This window comes from Salvelinus fontinalis, chromosome 5, assembly GCF_029448725.1.
Source record: "Salvelinus fontinalis isolate EN_2023a chromosome 5, ASM2944872v1, whole genome shotgun sequence".
Lineage (NCBI taxonomy): Eukaryota > Metazoa > Chordata > Actinopteri > Salmoniformes > Salmonidae > Salvelinus > Salvelinus fontinalis.
Genome location: NC_074669.1, coordinates 13,124,273 through 13,140,375, shown reverse-complemented (window position 1 = coordinate 13,140,375; position 16,103 = coordinate 13,124,273). Strand labels below are relative to the sequence as shown.

Here is a 16,103-nt window from a genome sequence, read left to right as displayed (position 1 = left end):
ACTTTCATAGCAGCCACATTGTATTCCTTCTCACATCTATGCGCTCTCCTCTCACCTTGTCCCTTTGCTTGTGGACTTCAATGCACAACACATCAGCTGTATGTGACCAGGTGAAAAAATCTTTCCAAGCCAAACCATATCAAAACCACTACAGACAGCCTACATCATTGTCACCATAGTAGCTAAAGTAACGTCATAGTCAACATAGCTAATAGAACTAACGCATTAGTAAACCCGCAACAATCATGCAGTAACGTTATTGCCCGGTGGCAATAAATTTGTAAAACCAAAAGCTTACCATGACTTGGAAGAGTTCCACTGTTGTGTTGGATAGTCATAGCCAGCTAGCTAACATAGCATCCCTCTGTTTGAGCAGGGTGTTTCAGTAGGCAAAACTAGCTAGCTGCATTTGCTAGGTTAAGTTAAACTAAAAGTGGGGGAAAATGACTCTCTACCTCGCTTCTCCTTCATTTTTGAATAAATACATTTGTTCAAAACTGTTCAACTATTGTCTTTCTCTCTTTGAGTCAACTACTCACCGCATTGTATGCACTGCAGTGCTAGCTATCTGTAGCTTATGCTTTCAGTACTAGAATAATTATCTGATCCTTTGATTGGGTGGACAACATGTCTGCAAGAGCTCTGATAGGTTGAAGGATGTCCTCTGGAAGTTGTCATAATTACTGTGTAAGTCTATGGAAGGGGGTAAGAACCATGAGCCTCCTAGATTTTTTATTGAAATCAATGTACCCAGAGGAGGACGGAAGCTAGCTGGTCTCCGGCTACACCATGGTGCTACCCTACAGAGTGCTGTTGAGGCTACTGTAGACCTTCATTATAAAATAGTGTGTTTTAATCAATTATTTGGTGACGTGATTATATTTAGTATAGTTGTATCTAAAAGAAAAATTATGAAATTCATTGAGGATGGTCCTCCCCTTCCTCCTCTGAGGAGTCTCCACTGATATACACTGAGTATACTAAACATTAGGAACACCTGCTCTTTCCATTACATAGATTGACCAGGTGAATACAGGTGAAAACTATCCCTTATTGACAGAGGTGGGACCAAGTCACTATTATTTGAGTCACAAGCAAGTCACAAGGTCCGAGTCTCAAGTCGAGTCCCAAGAAAAACGGGTCAAGATTCAAGTCCAAGCCTAAGAGCAAGTCAAGTATTGGGAATTGGAATTGGAAAGCGGCCGCGGTCATCCCCCTCTTCAAAGGGGTATACACTCTAGACCCAAACTTTTACAGACCAATATCCATCCTGCCCAGCCTTTCTAAAGTCTTCGAACGCCAAGTGAACGAACAGATCACCGACCATTTAGAATCCCACCGTGCCTTCTCCGCTATGCAATCTGGTTTCCGAGCTGGTCATGGGTGCACCTCAGCCATGCTCAAGGTCCTAAACGATATCATAACCGCCATCGATAAAAGACAGTACTGTGCAGCCGTCTTCATCGACCTGGCCAAGGCTTTCGACTCTGTCAATCACCGCATTCTTATCGGCAGACTCAACAGCCTTGGTTTCTCTAATGACTGCCTCGCCTGGTTCACTAACTACTTCTCAGGTAGAGTTCAGTGTGTCAAATCGGAGGGCCTGTTGTCCAGACCTCTGGCAGTCTCTATGGGGGTGCCACAGGGTTAAATTCTCAGGCCGACTCTCTTCTCTGTATATATCAATGATGTCGCTCTTGCTGCGGGTGATTCTTTGATCCACCTCTACGCAGACGACACCATTCTGTATACATCTGGCTCTTCTTTGGACACTGTGTTAACAAATCTCCAAACGAGCTTCAACGCCATACAACACTCCTTCCGTAGCCTCCAACTGCTCTTAAATGCTAGTAAAATGCACTTCCCCACGTAGTTTGTTGGATGGGCTATTTACAGATTGGCTGTGTACAGCTGCAGCGATCGGTAAGCTGCTCTGACAGCTGACGCTTAAAGTTAGTGAGGGAGATATAAGTCTTCAACTTCAGTGATTTTTGCAATTCTTTCCAGTCATTGGCAGCAGAGAACTGGAAGGAAAGGCGGCCAAAGAGTGAAATATACCTGCTGGAGCAACAGTACAGGTGTGCCAAGCGTGTAGTGTCATACCCAAGAAGAAAGCTGTAATCGCTACCAAAATTGCTTCAACGAAGTACTGAGTAAAGGGTCTGAATACTTATGTAAATGTCATATTATTATTTTATTTTTGAATGTGTTTTTGCTTTGTCATTATGGGGTATTGTGTGTAGATTGATGGGGGGGGGGGGACGATTTAATCCGTTTTAGAATAAATCTGTAATGTAACAAAATGTGGAAAAAGTCAAGGAGGTCTGAATACTTTCCAAATGCACTGTATGTCAAGAATAGACATCGATTTGCAGAACTCAGAGTGGAACAAAGAGAGGACGGTGGAGTACAAAAGCATTCTAGCGTGTCCATGCTTCCTCTACTCCAGCACACACAAGCTCTTCCCCAGCCATTAGGCAGCAGGGGTGAGAGGCAGGTGAGGGGGAGAGAGGGAGAGGAAAGCAGGGCTCATTATTTAGGGTGTGCTGGAGTGAAAGGTACTGGGATTGCTTTCATTACTGAGCCAAATGAAATGGCACCGGCTGATTACAAGTGTGACGGAGAGCAGAGATGAGAGAGATCACTCTCCGTTAACAGCCTGAGAGAGATACAAAGAGAGTAGGCACGAGCGAGGGAGGGAGTGAGAGTGTCTGTATGCCTGTGTTCAAACAGGACTCACTGGAGATAGAGATGACTAATAACAACAGCGTAAGTATACCACAAACACAATGATTATGACACCTTTTCAGCTTTCTCCCTTTTTCTTTGCATGTGTTCAGATAAGCTTTCTATCAAATATGCTATGTTATTGGGGACTGATAGATGATTTCTATAAGGCTTTTGTTTGAATATGGTTGCACATGAGTGGGTGGGTACTGGACAGTATATGTACACATGCATTACAGGCAATATCCAGCCTTTATCAGAATGTGTGTTTGTAATATGAGGTTTGTGGTGTGTGTCGATAATAATATGGCAGCAGCTGAAAATCTATTAGACGAGTTGACATCAACACCTGTGATCCCTGTGGAGTAAGACAAAATGCTTCACACACACACACACACACACAAACCTTGAGATTTACTCTGTGGCACTTCCAACACACACACACACAATAAGCTCAAGGTCATGGGTGATACCACCACACATAGCGTTCTCACACACATACTGTACCTAGAGCAGAGTAATACCCAGGTGTGAACACACACTGCTACAAGTGGATGACAAGCACGATGAGCCAGGGATACTGTCTCCCCTGTCACATGCTCCCACAGACACTAATCTCTGCTGTTGTGCTGCAGCAATGAGACTGGGCAGCCAGCTGGGGGAGCGTGCCCTTCTGTTTGGCCAGGTGTGTGCGTGCCGTCAGGCCCCAGACACTGCAATCAGAGATGGGTCACAAAAGCAGCTAGATAGGGGAGGTGGAAGGGGATCGACCATAGAGGAGGAAGCAGGGGGTGGGTGGTGGAGGGGTTGCCTGGCTACCCAAACACTACGCCCACGCTGAGGGACGTTAGTTTCTTCTCCGCAATGAGTCTGGATCTGAGTACCTCCCCGACCCTTCACAGAATGTGAACACATTCGGGGCCGTTTGATTGGTCTAGAAAGCGATGGGTTGAGCCAGAACACTTGTGGGTAAAGCGGCAGTTTGAAATTGGCTTTGATACTCTGATTGATTAGAGATGATCCAAGCGCTGATGACTTTGTTTTGTACAATGCCCCTCATACCCCTCGTCACGACAAACAACTTTAATGATGGCAGTCTCGGACTAAAGCATGTATCGAACGACAGAGCAGCGGAAGAATTTAGTGTGAGTCGTCAGGAGGGGCCTGCTTAGACCACTTTACACCTACAGTACTGCCCCTGTCGGAAATGGATGGGCAGCATTCATAGGCCATCAAGTACGAACTTTGACAGCGTCCATCATTTATCTCTATATTTTGAATATTACATTACCTAACTGACAATAATGGAAAATAGCTAAGTGTTTGTCAAATTAGAATTTAACATTAGAGATTGGAGGAGGCACTTGAGATTCTATGGTTGAGATACTTGCTGAAGTTGTTCATGTATATTTCTAGCTATGCCTATGCAGTATTTATGTGTAAGCAACATTTCAGTGCTCGACAGAGCATAGCAGGCTGAGGGGTTATGCCTGGGTAATGTTTAGAGGGTGATTGAAAGGCGATGGGGTGTGGGTATATGGGATGTGCAACACTGCTCTCTGTCCTCCAATATCCTGTGGAATGACCTTTAAATCTCCGCCAGCCTGCTCCCAGGTGCTCCCAGATAAACCTCCTGATCCTGGGGGGTTTATCACTAAAGCCTGCCTGGATACCAGCTGCTCCCAGATAAACCTCCTGATCCTGGGGAGTTTATCACTAAAGCCTGCCTGGATATCAGCTGCTCCCAGATAAACCTCCTGATCCTGGGGGGTTTATCACTAAAGCCTGCCTGGATACCAGCTGCTCCTAGATAAACCTCTTGATCCTGGGGATTTTATCACTAAAGCCTGCCTGGATACCAGCTGCTCCCAGATAAACCTCTTGAACCTGGGGATTTTATCACTAAAGCCTGCCTGGATACCATCTACTCCCAGATAAACCTCCTGATCCTGGGGAGTTTTTCACTAAAGCCTGCCTGGATACCATCTGCTCCTAGATAAACCTCTTGATCCTGGGGAGTTTATCACTAAAGCCTGCCTGGATACCATCTGCTCCCAGATAAACCTCCTGATCCTGGGGAGTTTATCACTAAAGCCTGCCTGGATACCATCTGCTCCCAGATAAACCTCCTGATCCTGGGGGGTTTATCACTAAAGCCTGCCTGGATACCAGCTGCTCCCAGATAAACCTCTTGAACCTGGGGATTTTATCACTAAAGCCTGCCTGGATACCATCTGCTCCCAGATAAACCTCTTGAACCTGGGGGGTTTATCACTAAAGCCTGCCTGGATACCAGCTGCTCCCAGATAAACCTCTTGATCCTGGGGATTTTATCACTAAAGCCTGCCTGGATACCAGCTCTTGTTGTTCCAGATGCAATTACATTGTGTTGGACTAAGGAGGTGTGTGTGTGTGCGTGCGATGGTGCGTGCGTGCGTGCGTGCAAGAGTGCGTGCATGCATACGCGTGCCAACCACTATCCTTGTGAGTACCAGTCCTCACAAGGAAAATTTGGACAAGTGGGGACAATTCGCCAGTCCCAACAAGGAAAAAGGCTTTTTTAAGTTTAGGGGTTAGTGTACCAATTGGAGTTATGAATTAAGATCAGTTTTAGGGTTAGGGTTCAGTTTAGGTTAGGGGTGAGGGAAAATAGGATTTTGAATGGGAATACATTTTTGGTCCCCACAAGGATATTTAAACATGTGTTGGTGTGAAATATTCAGTTGTGATGGACGAAGGAGAGATTGGGAGGATCATCCAGGACTCTGGGGTGCTAAAGTGACACCTCCCAACGCCAACCAGCCACCCTCACAATGCTCTGACCCACTCCATCCCTGAGCTTGTGTAGAGGAACCTGTGGTCTTGTGAATAGACTAAATGCTCCACACTGGCACATCCTTTGGTGGAGGCCAGATGGAGTCTTTGTCTTCTAGTACACAGACACCAGTGGGCTCAGTGGAATGCCATGCCTAGTGTGACTCTCTTGTCCTCCACCATGTTCACATGACTCGTATGCTAATAAACAATATTCACAGAGAATTATACAAGTCCTCCGTGTCTAAGACCATCATAGCACACTGGTGATGCTTATTTACCATGATGGCACAATTTAAGGTGTGTGATATGACTTCGACCCAGTTGGAGATCCCAACTGTTTTTGACATGTTTATTATGAAGCAGGGCATATTAGCAGTTATTGACTGGTATCAGCAAGTGATGTGAATGATGATGCAAATGTCCTGATGCGTTGTTTCATATGAAAACTATGAACACTGTAGATTTGTTTTTGCTAGTAAACCAACATTGACCTTTAAGCTAGATACTTTTTCCTCAGACTGAGAGATGGAGAAAGAGAGACTGCCTATGGGCTAGGTGAGTGTCTGCTCTCAAATGTCATTCTGTCAGCAACAATTGGATCCACCTATCACTGAGATGTCATTACTCAACAGTAGGACATATTGTTGTAGGCATATTTGCAGATCTCATGAAAATAGAGCTCTTTGGCCACGTAATCCAGTGGTAGGTTTCGCATCAAAAGAAAGATGCATATGTAGAAAAGGAAGAGGGGGATTTCTACTAAGCTATATGGAATTGTTTTAAAAAGTTCGTACCAATGATCATTTGATTTTGAGTTTTAAGACCCTTTGAAGTATCAACAAAAATCTTCCTCTGCGCCGATGCCCAGTCCGAGCGCGGCGTCCCGTCCCGCTCCATAGCAGGAGCCTTCCTCTGCGCCGATGCCCAGTCTGAGCATGGCGTCCAGTCCTGCTCCATGGCAGGAGCCTTCCTCTGCACTGATGCCTAGTCCGAGCACGGCGTCCAGTCCAGCTCCATGGCAGGAGCCCTTCTCTGCGTTGATGCCCAGTCCAGGCACGGCATCCAGTCCCGCTCCATGGCAGGAGCCTTCCTCTGCGCCAGTGCCCAGTCCAGGCACGGCATGCGGTCCCGCTCTATGGGAGGAGCCTTCCTCTGCACCAGTGCCCAGTCCAGGCACGGCGGTCAACTCAGCTCCATGGCCGGAGTCTTCTTTGGCGCCGGTGCCCAGTCCGGGTGCGGCGTACAACCCAGCTCCATGGCTGGGGCCCTCCTCTACGCCGATGCCCAGTCCGGGCACGGCGTTCTACCAGGCTCCATATCCAAGAGCGGAGTGGGTACTTCGCCCCGCACCGGAGCCGCCCCTGACGTTAGATGCCCACCCGGACCCTCCCCTATTGAGTCAGGTTTTGCGGCCGGAGTCCGCACCTTTGGGGGGAGGGGGGGTACTGTCACGCCCTGACCATAGAGAGCCTTTATTTCTCTATGTTGGTTAGGTCGGGGTGTGACTAGGGGGGGTATCTAGGTTATTGTATGTCTATGTTGGCCTGGTATGGTTCCCAATCAGAGGCAGCTGTTTATCGTTGTCTCTGATTGGGGATCATATTTAGGCAGCCATTTCCCCACTGTGTTTTGTGGGATCTTGTTTTGAGTTAGTACATTTAGCACCTCTTATGTTACAGTTCGTTGTTTGTTTCCTTTTGTTTTTGTAAGTTTCACTAAAATAAAGATGTGGAACTCAGAGCACGCTGCGCCTTGGTCTGACATTCATCCTAACGAACGTGACACATGCCATTTAACAGTTATCACTGGCCCTTGCTTAGCCTTACTCACCAAGAACCCCAGCGCCGAGCCTTCTTGCTAGCAAAGTCACTGATCAAGTCTTTGAAGTCCAGCTTTCTAGCTAACTGGCTTTCAATGGACATCATGGCAAGACTGCAAAGCCTTTCCTGGGACATAGAGGACCTCAAATAGTTTTTTTATCAGTTTTAGCTTACTGAAAGCTCTCTCTCCACCAGCAACAGTCACAGGCAGTATGCAAAATATACGTAAAGCAATGCACACTTCTCCAAAAATTCTTTGCAGCTGCATCTTACAATTTGCATTCAGGAGACCAAGAGGGGACAGGTTAGGGGGAAAAGTGGCAGCATATACAGTGTTCAGGTGTCGTACTTCATTTTGAAACTCAGGTGTAAGATCTCTGGAATACTTCATGATCAGTGGTTGGCACAAAGAAGGGACGTTATCCTCACTAATCTGCCCAACTTTCAGAACAGCAGAAGATTCTAATACAATTTTTGCAGTGGTGTGGATTCTAGTGTCCAAGTCACTTATGATGTTGTCCATAGCAGTAAAAAACACTGTGTTCTGAAACACCGTTGCTGCACTGTCCTGAGCCGTCTCCTCGTGAGAGGTCTCATCATGGAATCTCTTACTTTTCCTTCCTTCCTAAATTGGAGTGCAACATCCATTTTTGTAGCAATCAGTGTTACCTCAGAGAGGAGAGACTCCCATTGTCACGCTCGTCTTCCTCCTCTTCTGAGGAGGAGTAGTTGGAGAGATTGGAGGACCAATATGCAGCATGGTAAGTGTTCATCTCGAATTTATTTAGAAAAGAGAACACTGAACGAACTATACAAAAATAACAAACAGCGAACGTGACGCTATCGAATAATCGTGCTGACACAAAACACTACACATAGACAATCACCCACAACCCACAATGACAAAACAGGCTACCTAAATATGGCTCCCAATCAGAGACAACGAAAAACACCCGCCTCTGATTGAGAACCATATCAGGCCAAACACATAGAAATAGACAAACTAGACATACAACATAGAATGCCCACTCAGATCACACCATGACCAAACAAAACATAGAAACATACAAAGCAAACTATGGTCAGGGCATGAGTTGGGTGGGTTATCTATGTTCGTTTTTCTATGTTGGTTTTTTCGTTTGGCCTGGTATGATTCTCAATCAGAGGCAGGTGTCGTTAGTTGTCTCTGATTGAGAATCATACTTAGGTAGCCTTTTTACACCTGGGTTTCGTGGGTGGTTATTTTCCGTGTCAGTGTTTGTCCCACACGGAACTGTTTCGGTTTGTATTTCACGTATAGTTTATTGTTTTGTTTCTGTGTTCGTTTATATCATTAAAATATATTGTGGACACATACCACGCTGCGCATTGGTCCGACATTTCTTACTCCTCCTCAGATGAGGAGGAGGACAGCCGTTACACCCATCCATCTCTAAGAGCCTGCATCTCTTCCTTTAAGGCTCTGATATTGGCTGCCTTTGTGTCAAGTGAGATTTTTCCTGACTGGATAATCACATTTCTGTCCTCAATGCGTTGCAGTACCTGCAATTATGCCAACTGACATGTCATTCAACACAATGCTGCTCACCTCCTTCTTCAGTTGGGAGTAGGGCTGGTTCAGGGGTATGGGGATGGGGAGACTGGGCTGCTGAGCCTGAAGCTGCATCTGTTGGGCCTGGCACTAGGCAGGGGCAGGGACAACTGATTTAGTATGAATAGCTTGCTAAAAGTTTGCCTGCACTGATTCAATGTTGGCTAAAAGAGGAGCTAAATGTAAACACTCAGAATCTTCTGTGAAGACATTAAGTAACTAATGTTAGGGGAGCAAACGTAGCCTATTTCACTATGGACTAAGCTAACAGGTTAATTTCCAACACTCACGGACTACACCCTCCTTCCTTTGTGGAAAAATTGGGTGACATGCTGTCGCCCTTTCTTTTCTCTCTCCTGTCTTTCTTTTCGTTTTTGGAAGCCAGATTTTTCAACTATTTCATAGTTTTGATGTCTTCAGTATTATTCTACAATGTAGAAAACAGTAAAAATTACGAAAAACCCTTGAATGAGTAGGTGTGTCCAAACTTTTGACTGATACTGTATATATGAATAGTTTGTAATAGTATTTTGGTTGTCTCTCGGTGTCTTTCCAATATTTAACTCTTATTTAGTTTTTTATTTTGAATTTAATGTTATTTCTTATGTTGTTCTTGTCTATAACTGTTCTCTACTGTGTCATGTAGTTGTACATTTTTGTGGACCCCAGGAAGAGCAGTAGTACTGCATGTGCAGTAGTTAATGGAGATCCTAATCAACTAAACACACCAATTAGGAGTATTATATTATGGTATCTGTCTGTGAATTAAAGCATAGATTAACAAGTCTTGGAGTTGTGTGGGTCCAACTAGGTAATAATTTTGTCAAAGGGAATGTCAGAAAATGTTTGACAAGCTGCAAATCTTCAAAACCATGCAGCCACTAATTCTAAATTGCTGTTATGCAATTAATACGCCTCCAATTACTGTCATTTCTCTTGAAGGTTTATATCAAGGTCCCAGGGTTCCGGTCTGGAAGCACACTTTCCACTCCACCTGCAGGTCCGCTTCGGTATAGCCGTTTAGTTGAAGTATTTGGTATTTTATTAGGATCCCCATTAGCTGTTGCAAAAGCAGCAGCTAATCTTCCTGGGGTCCACACAAAACAAGAAACATAACACAGAATGACATAATACAGAACATCATGAGACAAGAACAGCTGAAGGACAGAACTACATAAAAAACTACATCATTTTTTAAAAAGGCACACGTAGCCTACATATCAATGCATACACACAAACTATCTAGATCAAATAAGGGAGAGGTGTTGTGTCACGAGGTGTTGCTTTATGTTTTTTGAAACCAGGTTTGCTGTTTATTTGAGCAATATGAGATGGAAGGAAGTTCCATGCAATAAGGGCTCTATATAATACTGTACGCTTTCTTGAATTTGTTATGGATTTGGGGACTGTGAAAAGACCCCCGGTGGCATATCTGGTGGGATAAGTGTGTGTGTCAGAGCTGTGTGTAAGTTGACTATGCAAACAATTTGGGATTTTCAACATATTAGTGTTTCTTATAAAAAGAAGAAGCGATGCAGTCAGTCTCTCCTCAACTCTTAGCCAAGAGAGACTGGCATGCATAGTATTTATATCAGCCCTCTGATAGCAATTATAAGCAAAACATGCCGCTCTGTTCTGGGCCAGCTGCAGCTTAACTAGGTATTTCCTTGCAGCACTGGACCACACGACTGGACAATAATCAAGATTAGACTAAACTAGAGCCTGCAGAACTTGCTTTTTGGAGTGTGGTGTTAAAAAGGCAGAGCATCTCTTTATTACGGCCAGACCTCTACCCATCTTTACAACCATTGAATCTATATGTTTTGTATTAAGGCACAAGGCGAGACCCAAATGCAGACACAGGAGGCAGATGGTTGGAGTCTTACAATGTTTATTCATCCAAAGGGGTAGGCAAGAGAGTGGCAGACAGGCTCGTGGTGAAGGCAGGCAGAATGGTCAGGCAGGCGGGTACAGAGTCCAGAAACAGGAAAGGGTCAAAACCGGGAGGACTAGAAAAAGGAGAATGCAAAAAGCAGGAGAACGGGAAAAACGCTGGTTGACTTGGAAACATACAAGACGAACTGACACAGAGAGACAGGAAACACAGGGATAAATACACTGGCACAGAGAGACAGGAAACACAGGGATGAAAACACTGGGGAAAATAAGCAACACCTGGAGGGGGTGGAGACAATCACAAGGACAGGTGAAACAGATCAGGGCGTGACAGTTTACAATCTAAAGTAACACCAAGTCATTTAGTCTCCTCAACTTGTTCAACAACCACACCATTCATTACCAGTTGAGCCCAAAAAGACAATTCCCACATTTGTAAATATTGGTAAGCTAGTTATTCACACATTTATAAACAACTTTTAAAGTATATAATAATGATTCATAAGATAATTCATGGGATGTTTAATAAAGTTCCTTATAAACCATTTACTAATAATTACTGCCTCATTTATACTTTATAAATGTTTTGAGTGGGCAGTGTAATTTCTCACAAAAAGATGGACATGCCATTCATTGGTAGACATTCCAGCAGTACCTGATGCAGCCTCCCTTCTCTAATTCCTTTCTTTCCCCACTAGGTGGCAGTGTGAAACAGGTTGAGTTGTTGAAATGCGTCATCCTTTCATGATATGCAAGATTAATTTCTGGAAAGAATAGCTTGCAAATTATGTGTGAAAGGGTTCAATGAATGGCCTGGATATTTTCTATTAGGATATTAAACGGTATCATCTGAAGAGTTAATAAACCATTAAAATATGCCGCTATTCTGTGTCGTTAATGATAGTATGTTTATTATCTCTGGATTAGGATCCCTGTTAAAATTGGGAAAATGAAGGCTTGGGATATGGCCCTTAACTAAAATAAGTTAAAATGTAACATATGTCATGTCTACATACAGCAGCAAATTGAATGAAAGCATAATATTGTGAGAAAACATGCTGCAATGTTGTTGTGTACAGTAACTGCTCTGAGAATGCAGTACATGGAAGCCTAACATACAAAACCACGAAAAGCTACCAATGCTTATGAAGCAAGAATCGTTTTTATTCAATTGGTATGTAATGGTTTTAGACACCACACCACTCAAGATTTAAATGTAACTTACAGTCCATTGTTGGTTAAATAATGTGTGTGAGTGTCTTGTATCTAAGTTGCTAAGAGTTACCAGAATCGATATTGACACGTTCTTTACTCTGTAAACTTCAAATCATTACAAAATCAATATTTTACTCACTATACAGTTAAGGCATACACACAAAGGACTGTCACACAGTTCATAGCACTAAGAAGGCCTTGGTCTTCATTGAAAATAAATATCCTGTGCTGACATAGAAAGAGAAAGGCAGGTGAATCAGAAAAACAATAGACACTGCATGTGCAATACACAGTGATCCTACTTATATTTGCACACCACCCATCCTCTATTACACACATATAAACAGTTTATTACAATTAATTCACTGTTCCCACACGATATATAGTTAATAAAGCTCTATTATGCTCTATTACAGGGCTGTTCAATTCAAAACACTTCTGTTTTTTGTTTGTACCTGGTAGTCAACTGCACTCACCTGGTGTCCCAGGTCTGAATCAGTCCCCCCAAAACAGAAGTGTTTTGGCCCTCCAGGACCGACATTAAACAGCCCTCTATTACATGACTTGGTAACATTTTGCATTGTGTTCCATAGTTATGTAAATTATGCATTAGGTACAAAGGTTCAATGTGAGTCCTTTGAATGTTTTTGCAAAATAGTGGCTTTAGATGAGCTATGGTAAGAGTAGATCCTTAGCGGATCTTCGCTTTGCAGGCTCATTGGTGAAGCAATGTATTTACAGAAAGTTAATCAGTAGAAACCTCATCCAAGTGTCTACCCAAGGTCTCCTCGATCATTACTTTCACCAGTACATACTGAAATTGTCCCATTGATCATGCCTGTACAATTCCCACACACAGCATTGCCAGCTATCCATGTCGTGTGAATCTAGCCTGGTCCAAGATCTGGATGTGCATTAGCCAACTATGACAAACATGGCATGACAACGATAGTCAGAGGAGTTGGCTAGACTACTAGAGCGCATACATATCTGGGACCAGTCTACAGTCAATTAGCTGTCCAGTCAGAACTTGCTGAGGGAGGGCAGTGCCCCAGCCTTGACCAGCACCGCTGACAGCAGGTCGGCCGGTCCAGAGAGGTGTGGCACCGTGGGGGCGGAGGGGTCTAAATGCTGGTTGTTAGAGTTCAGGGGCGTTGCGATCTTCCCCCGGGTCAGAGACTTGGCAGCCCCCGTTATCCCACTACCTCCTCCCCCCACATTGGACTTGCTGTTCTCAGCCGTGGGGATGAAAGTCCCCAGGTGGGGGTTGCCTGCCATGGGGGCTGGGGCCTCCAGTTGAGGCTGATAGCAGCACAGCAGCCTGAAGAAAGCTGCTCTCATCTCCCTGCTGGACAGGGTGTAGATGAGGGGGTTGAGTGCTGAGTTGAGCACGGCCAGGGCAATGAACCAGTCCACATGGTAGAGCACAGGGCAGCGCTCCGGACTGCAGCCCACGTCCAGAAGCAGCAGCAGGAACAGCGGGGCCCAGCACATCACAAACACCCCCAGAACTATCACCACCGTCCTCAGCAGGGCCAGTGAGTGCTCCGAGGGCCTGCTGCTAACCTTCCGCCCGCTGGATGTCACCAGCCGGTAGATGCGGATGTAGAGGATGATGATGGCCACCAGCAGGGCGCTAAACACGCTGATGCAGAAGGCCACGTAACTCTTGTCGTAGAGGGGCAGAACGGTGGAGCAGGAGGCCAGGTGCTCCAGGCAGTTCCAGCCCAGGGAAGGCAGGGCACTGAGCAGCACCGACACGGCCCAGCATGCCCCTAGCAGCCCCAGTAACCTCCCCCGCCCAGCCGCCTCGCACGGACGCAGACGCACCATGGTCATGTGTCTCTCGATACCGATGGCCAGTAGGCTGAAGGTGGATGCGCTGAGGGCCACGAACATGCTTCCCTCTCTTGCCAGCCACTGTGCCGGCGTCAGGAAGAAGGTCCTGCTACCAGAGGTGAAGATGTTAACCATATAGGCCACCCCAGCCAACAGGTCAGACAGTGCCAGGTTACCGATGAGGAAGTACATGCGACTGTGGAAGCGTTTGTTCCTCCACAGCGCCAGCAGCACTGTGATGTTCTCCAGCACGATGAGGACACAGATGAGGAGGAGGACAACAGTCTTACAGGCCGCACTGCTCCGAGGTCGACCCCACTTCCCAGAGTGGTTGTAATGGGCAATGATGACAGGGTTCATCCCCTCCTCAAACACGTTCTCCATCCTGTCTGTCCCTGGCCTTCCCTCGTCACACAACAGAGGGCGCCAGAACACCACCGACTGTAGACAGAGGATCTACTGGCAGTGGACTACTTTATCTGGCAGTGTTGGTATCACACTCTTTATAGGGACCTGTTGGATAGACTGCATTAAAATGTATTTCACTAATTCAGTAGGAACTTTATTATGAATGAAGGAATCTCTTATATGTTGATTTAACCCATGAGATATTCCATGCCAGAGGGTAAGAATTAACTGGCAAATGTCATGTCACATGTCAGGTTAGTTTGAAAACTTTTAGTAGGCTGCATAGGCATGCTATAGTAATCAATCATCATGAATTACATTTAAGAACAGGCTTGATGTCATTCAAAAAATGTGCATTTGTATTCAAAAATACTTTATTGAAGAGCGTAAATTCAGTGGATAAATCTTTCCCCTATGTTTGGATAGAATGTGTTTCTCCCATTCTGCCCATCTTATTAGAATAAGAACTGATAAAGTAAGATGGTTCATTACTAATGTGTTTGCCAGTAATCACTCGAATGAAATAGTTATTTTTTCCCTTACTCTAAAAGATTGCTGTCAGAGTGCTGTGTGACTCCAGTACGCTGTAGTATAACTGCAATTATAGTGCAGAAAAACTGCAGCATGCTGAAAATAATGCCGTTAGAGCGCAGAAGACTTATAGTGCAGAATAACTCAGTATGCTGTAAATACTGCGTCCAAAATAACCGCTTTTTTACTGTAGTAATTTTGCAGTGTAACTGCAGTTAGAGTGCAGTATAACTGCAGTACATTGCAGTTATTCTGCAATTACTGCATCCAAAATATCACAGTGGATTTCAGTTACTGCACTTTTACTGCAGTTTTTTTTTGTAAGGGCAGTTTTGAAACTGCAGTAAAAGTACACTATCAGCGGTTGACAGTTGTATTTTGGACACAGTAACTGCAGAAAAACTACAGTGTACTGCAAAATTACAGCAGTGAAAAATTTTGGACGCAGTAAAATTACAGCAGTGTTATTTTGGACGCAGTATTTACAGAATACTGTAGTTATTCTGTACTCTAACTGCAGTTATACTGCATACTGAATGCAATATTTTTCGTAAGGGTACAATCTTTTTTTGTAAGGGTTCGCTGTAAAAGTATGAAATGGTCCATTATTAAAATTAGGAACATCAGTCAAACCTAGACCTACCTGAAGGACTGTTTACATTTTCATTTGAGATAGTAAGTATGGATACGTTCATATGGCCCCGTGACAGATGTGTTTGTTCAAAATCCCTGCTTCAATATCCAAACAATCCTCGGATTACGTCGTGGCATCGATTCCATATTTTATCGCGGACATTTAAGTAAACTATATGAATATGCCTGTTATTGATATTCCCGCTAAAATGTCATTCCGATAAATTAGCTATAGCCCACAACTCCGAAACAGTCTTCTCACATCCGTCAAACTTTTTTATGGTCCTTTATTCAGCGACTTCTCCCTTCTCTGAAATGTCTAACTCTCACGTCTCCATGTACCAAACTGAATAGGGCGGGATCATTCCGTATTCCCCAGCTTCATGTGATGACTGGAGGTCTGGATGAAACCAAATCAAATCAAATTTAATTTGTCACACGCGCCGAACACAACAGGTGTAGAGACCTTACAGTGAAATGCTTACTTAACCTAACCAACAATTAAGTTTAAAAAAAACGTATAAAAAAAAACAAAAATAAGAAAAATAAATTAAAGTAACAAATAATTAAAGAGCAGCAGTAAAATAACAATAGCGAGGCTATATACAGGGGGTACCAGTACAGAG

General features: G+C 44.4%; 1 protein-coding gene across 1 annotated transcript; it reads right to left on the bottom strand.

Moving 5' to 3' along the window:
• Positions 1–11,991: 11,991 nt before the first annotated feature.
• On the bottom strand, positions 11,992–15,770 carry LOC129855144 (sphingosine 1-phosphate receptor 3-like). Its single transcript, XM_055922507.1, has 2 exons — positions 15,488–15,770; positions 11,992–14,418 (listed from the first exon to the last, which is right to left on the bottom strand). The coding sequence occupies exon 2, from the start codon at positions 14,287–14,289 to the stop codon at positions 13,090–13,092; it is 1,200 nt and encodes a 399-aa protein (XP_055778482.1). The 5' UTR covers positions 14,290–14,418; positions 15,488–15,770; the 3' UTR covers positions 11,992–13,089.
• Between the last annotated feature and the right edge of the window lie 333 nt (positions 15,771–16,103).

Bases quoted from the DNA above. Each gene is read 5' to 3' on its own strand.
- LOC129855144 (XM_055922507.1), bottom strand. From the start codon at position 14,289: ATGGAGAACGTGTTTGAGGAGGGGATGAACCCTGTCATCATTGCCCAT.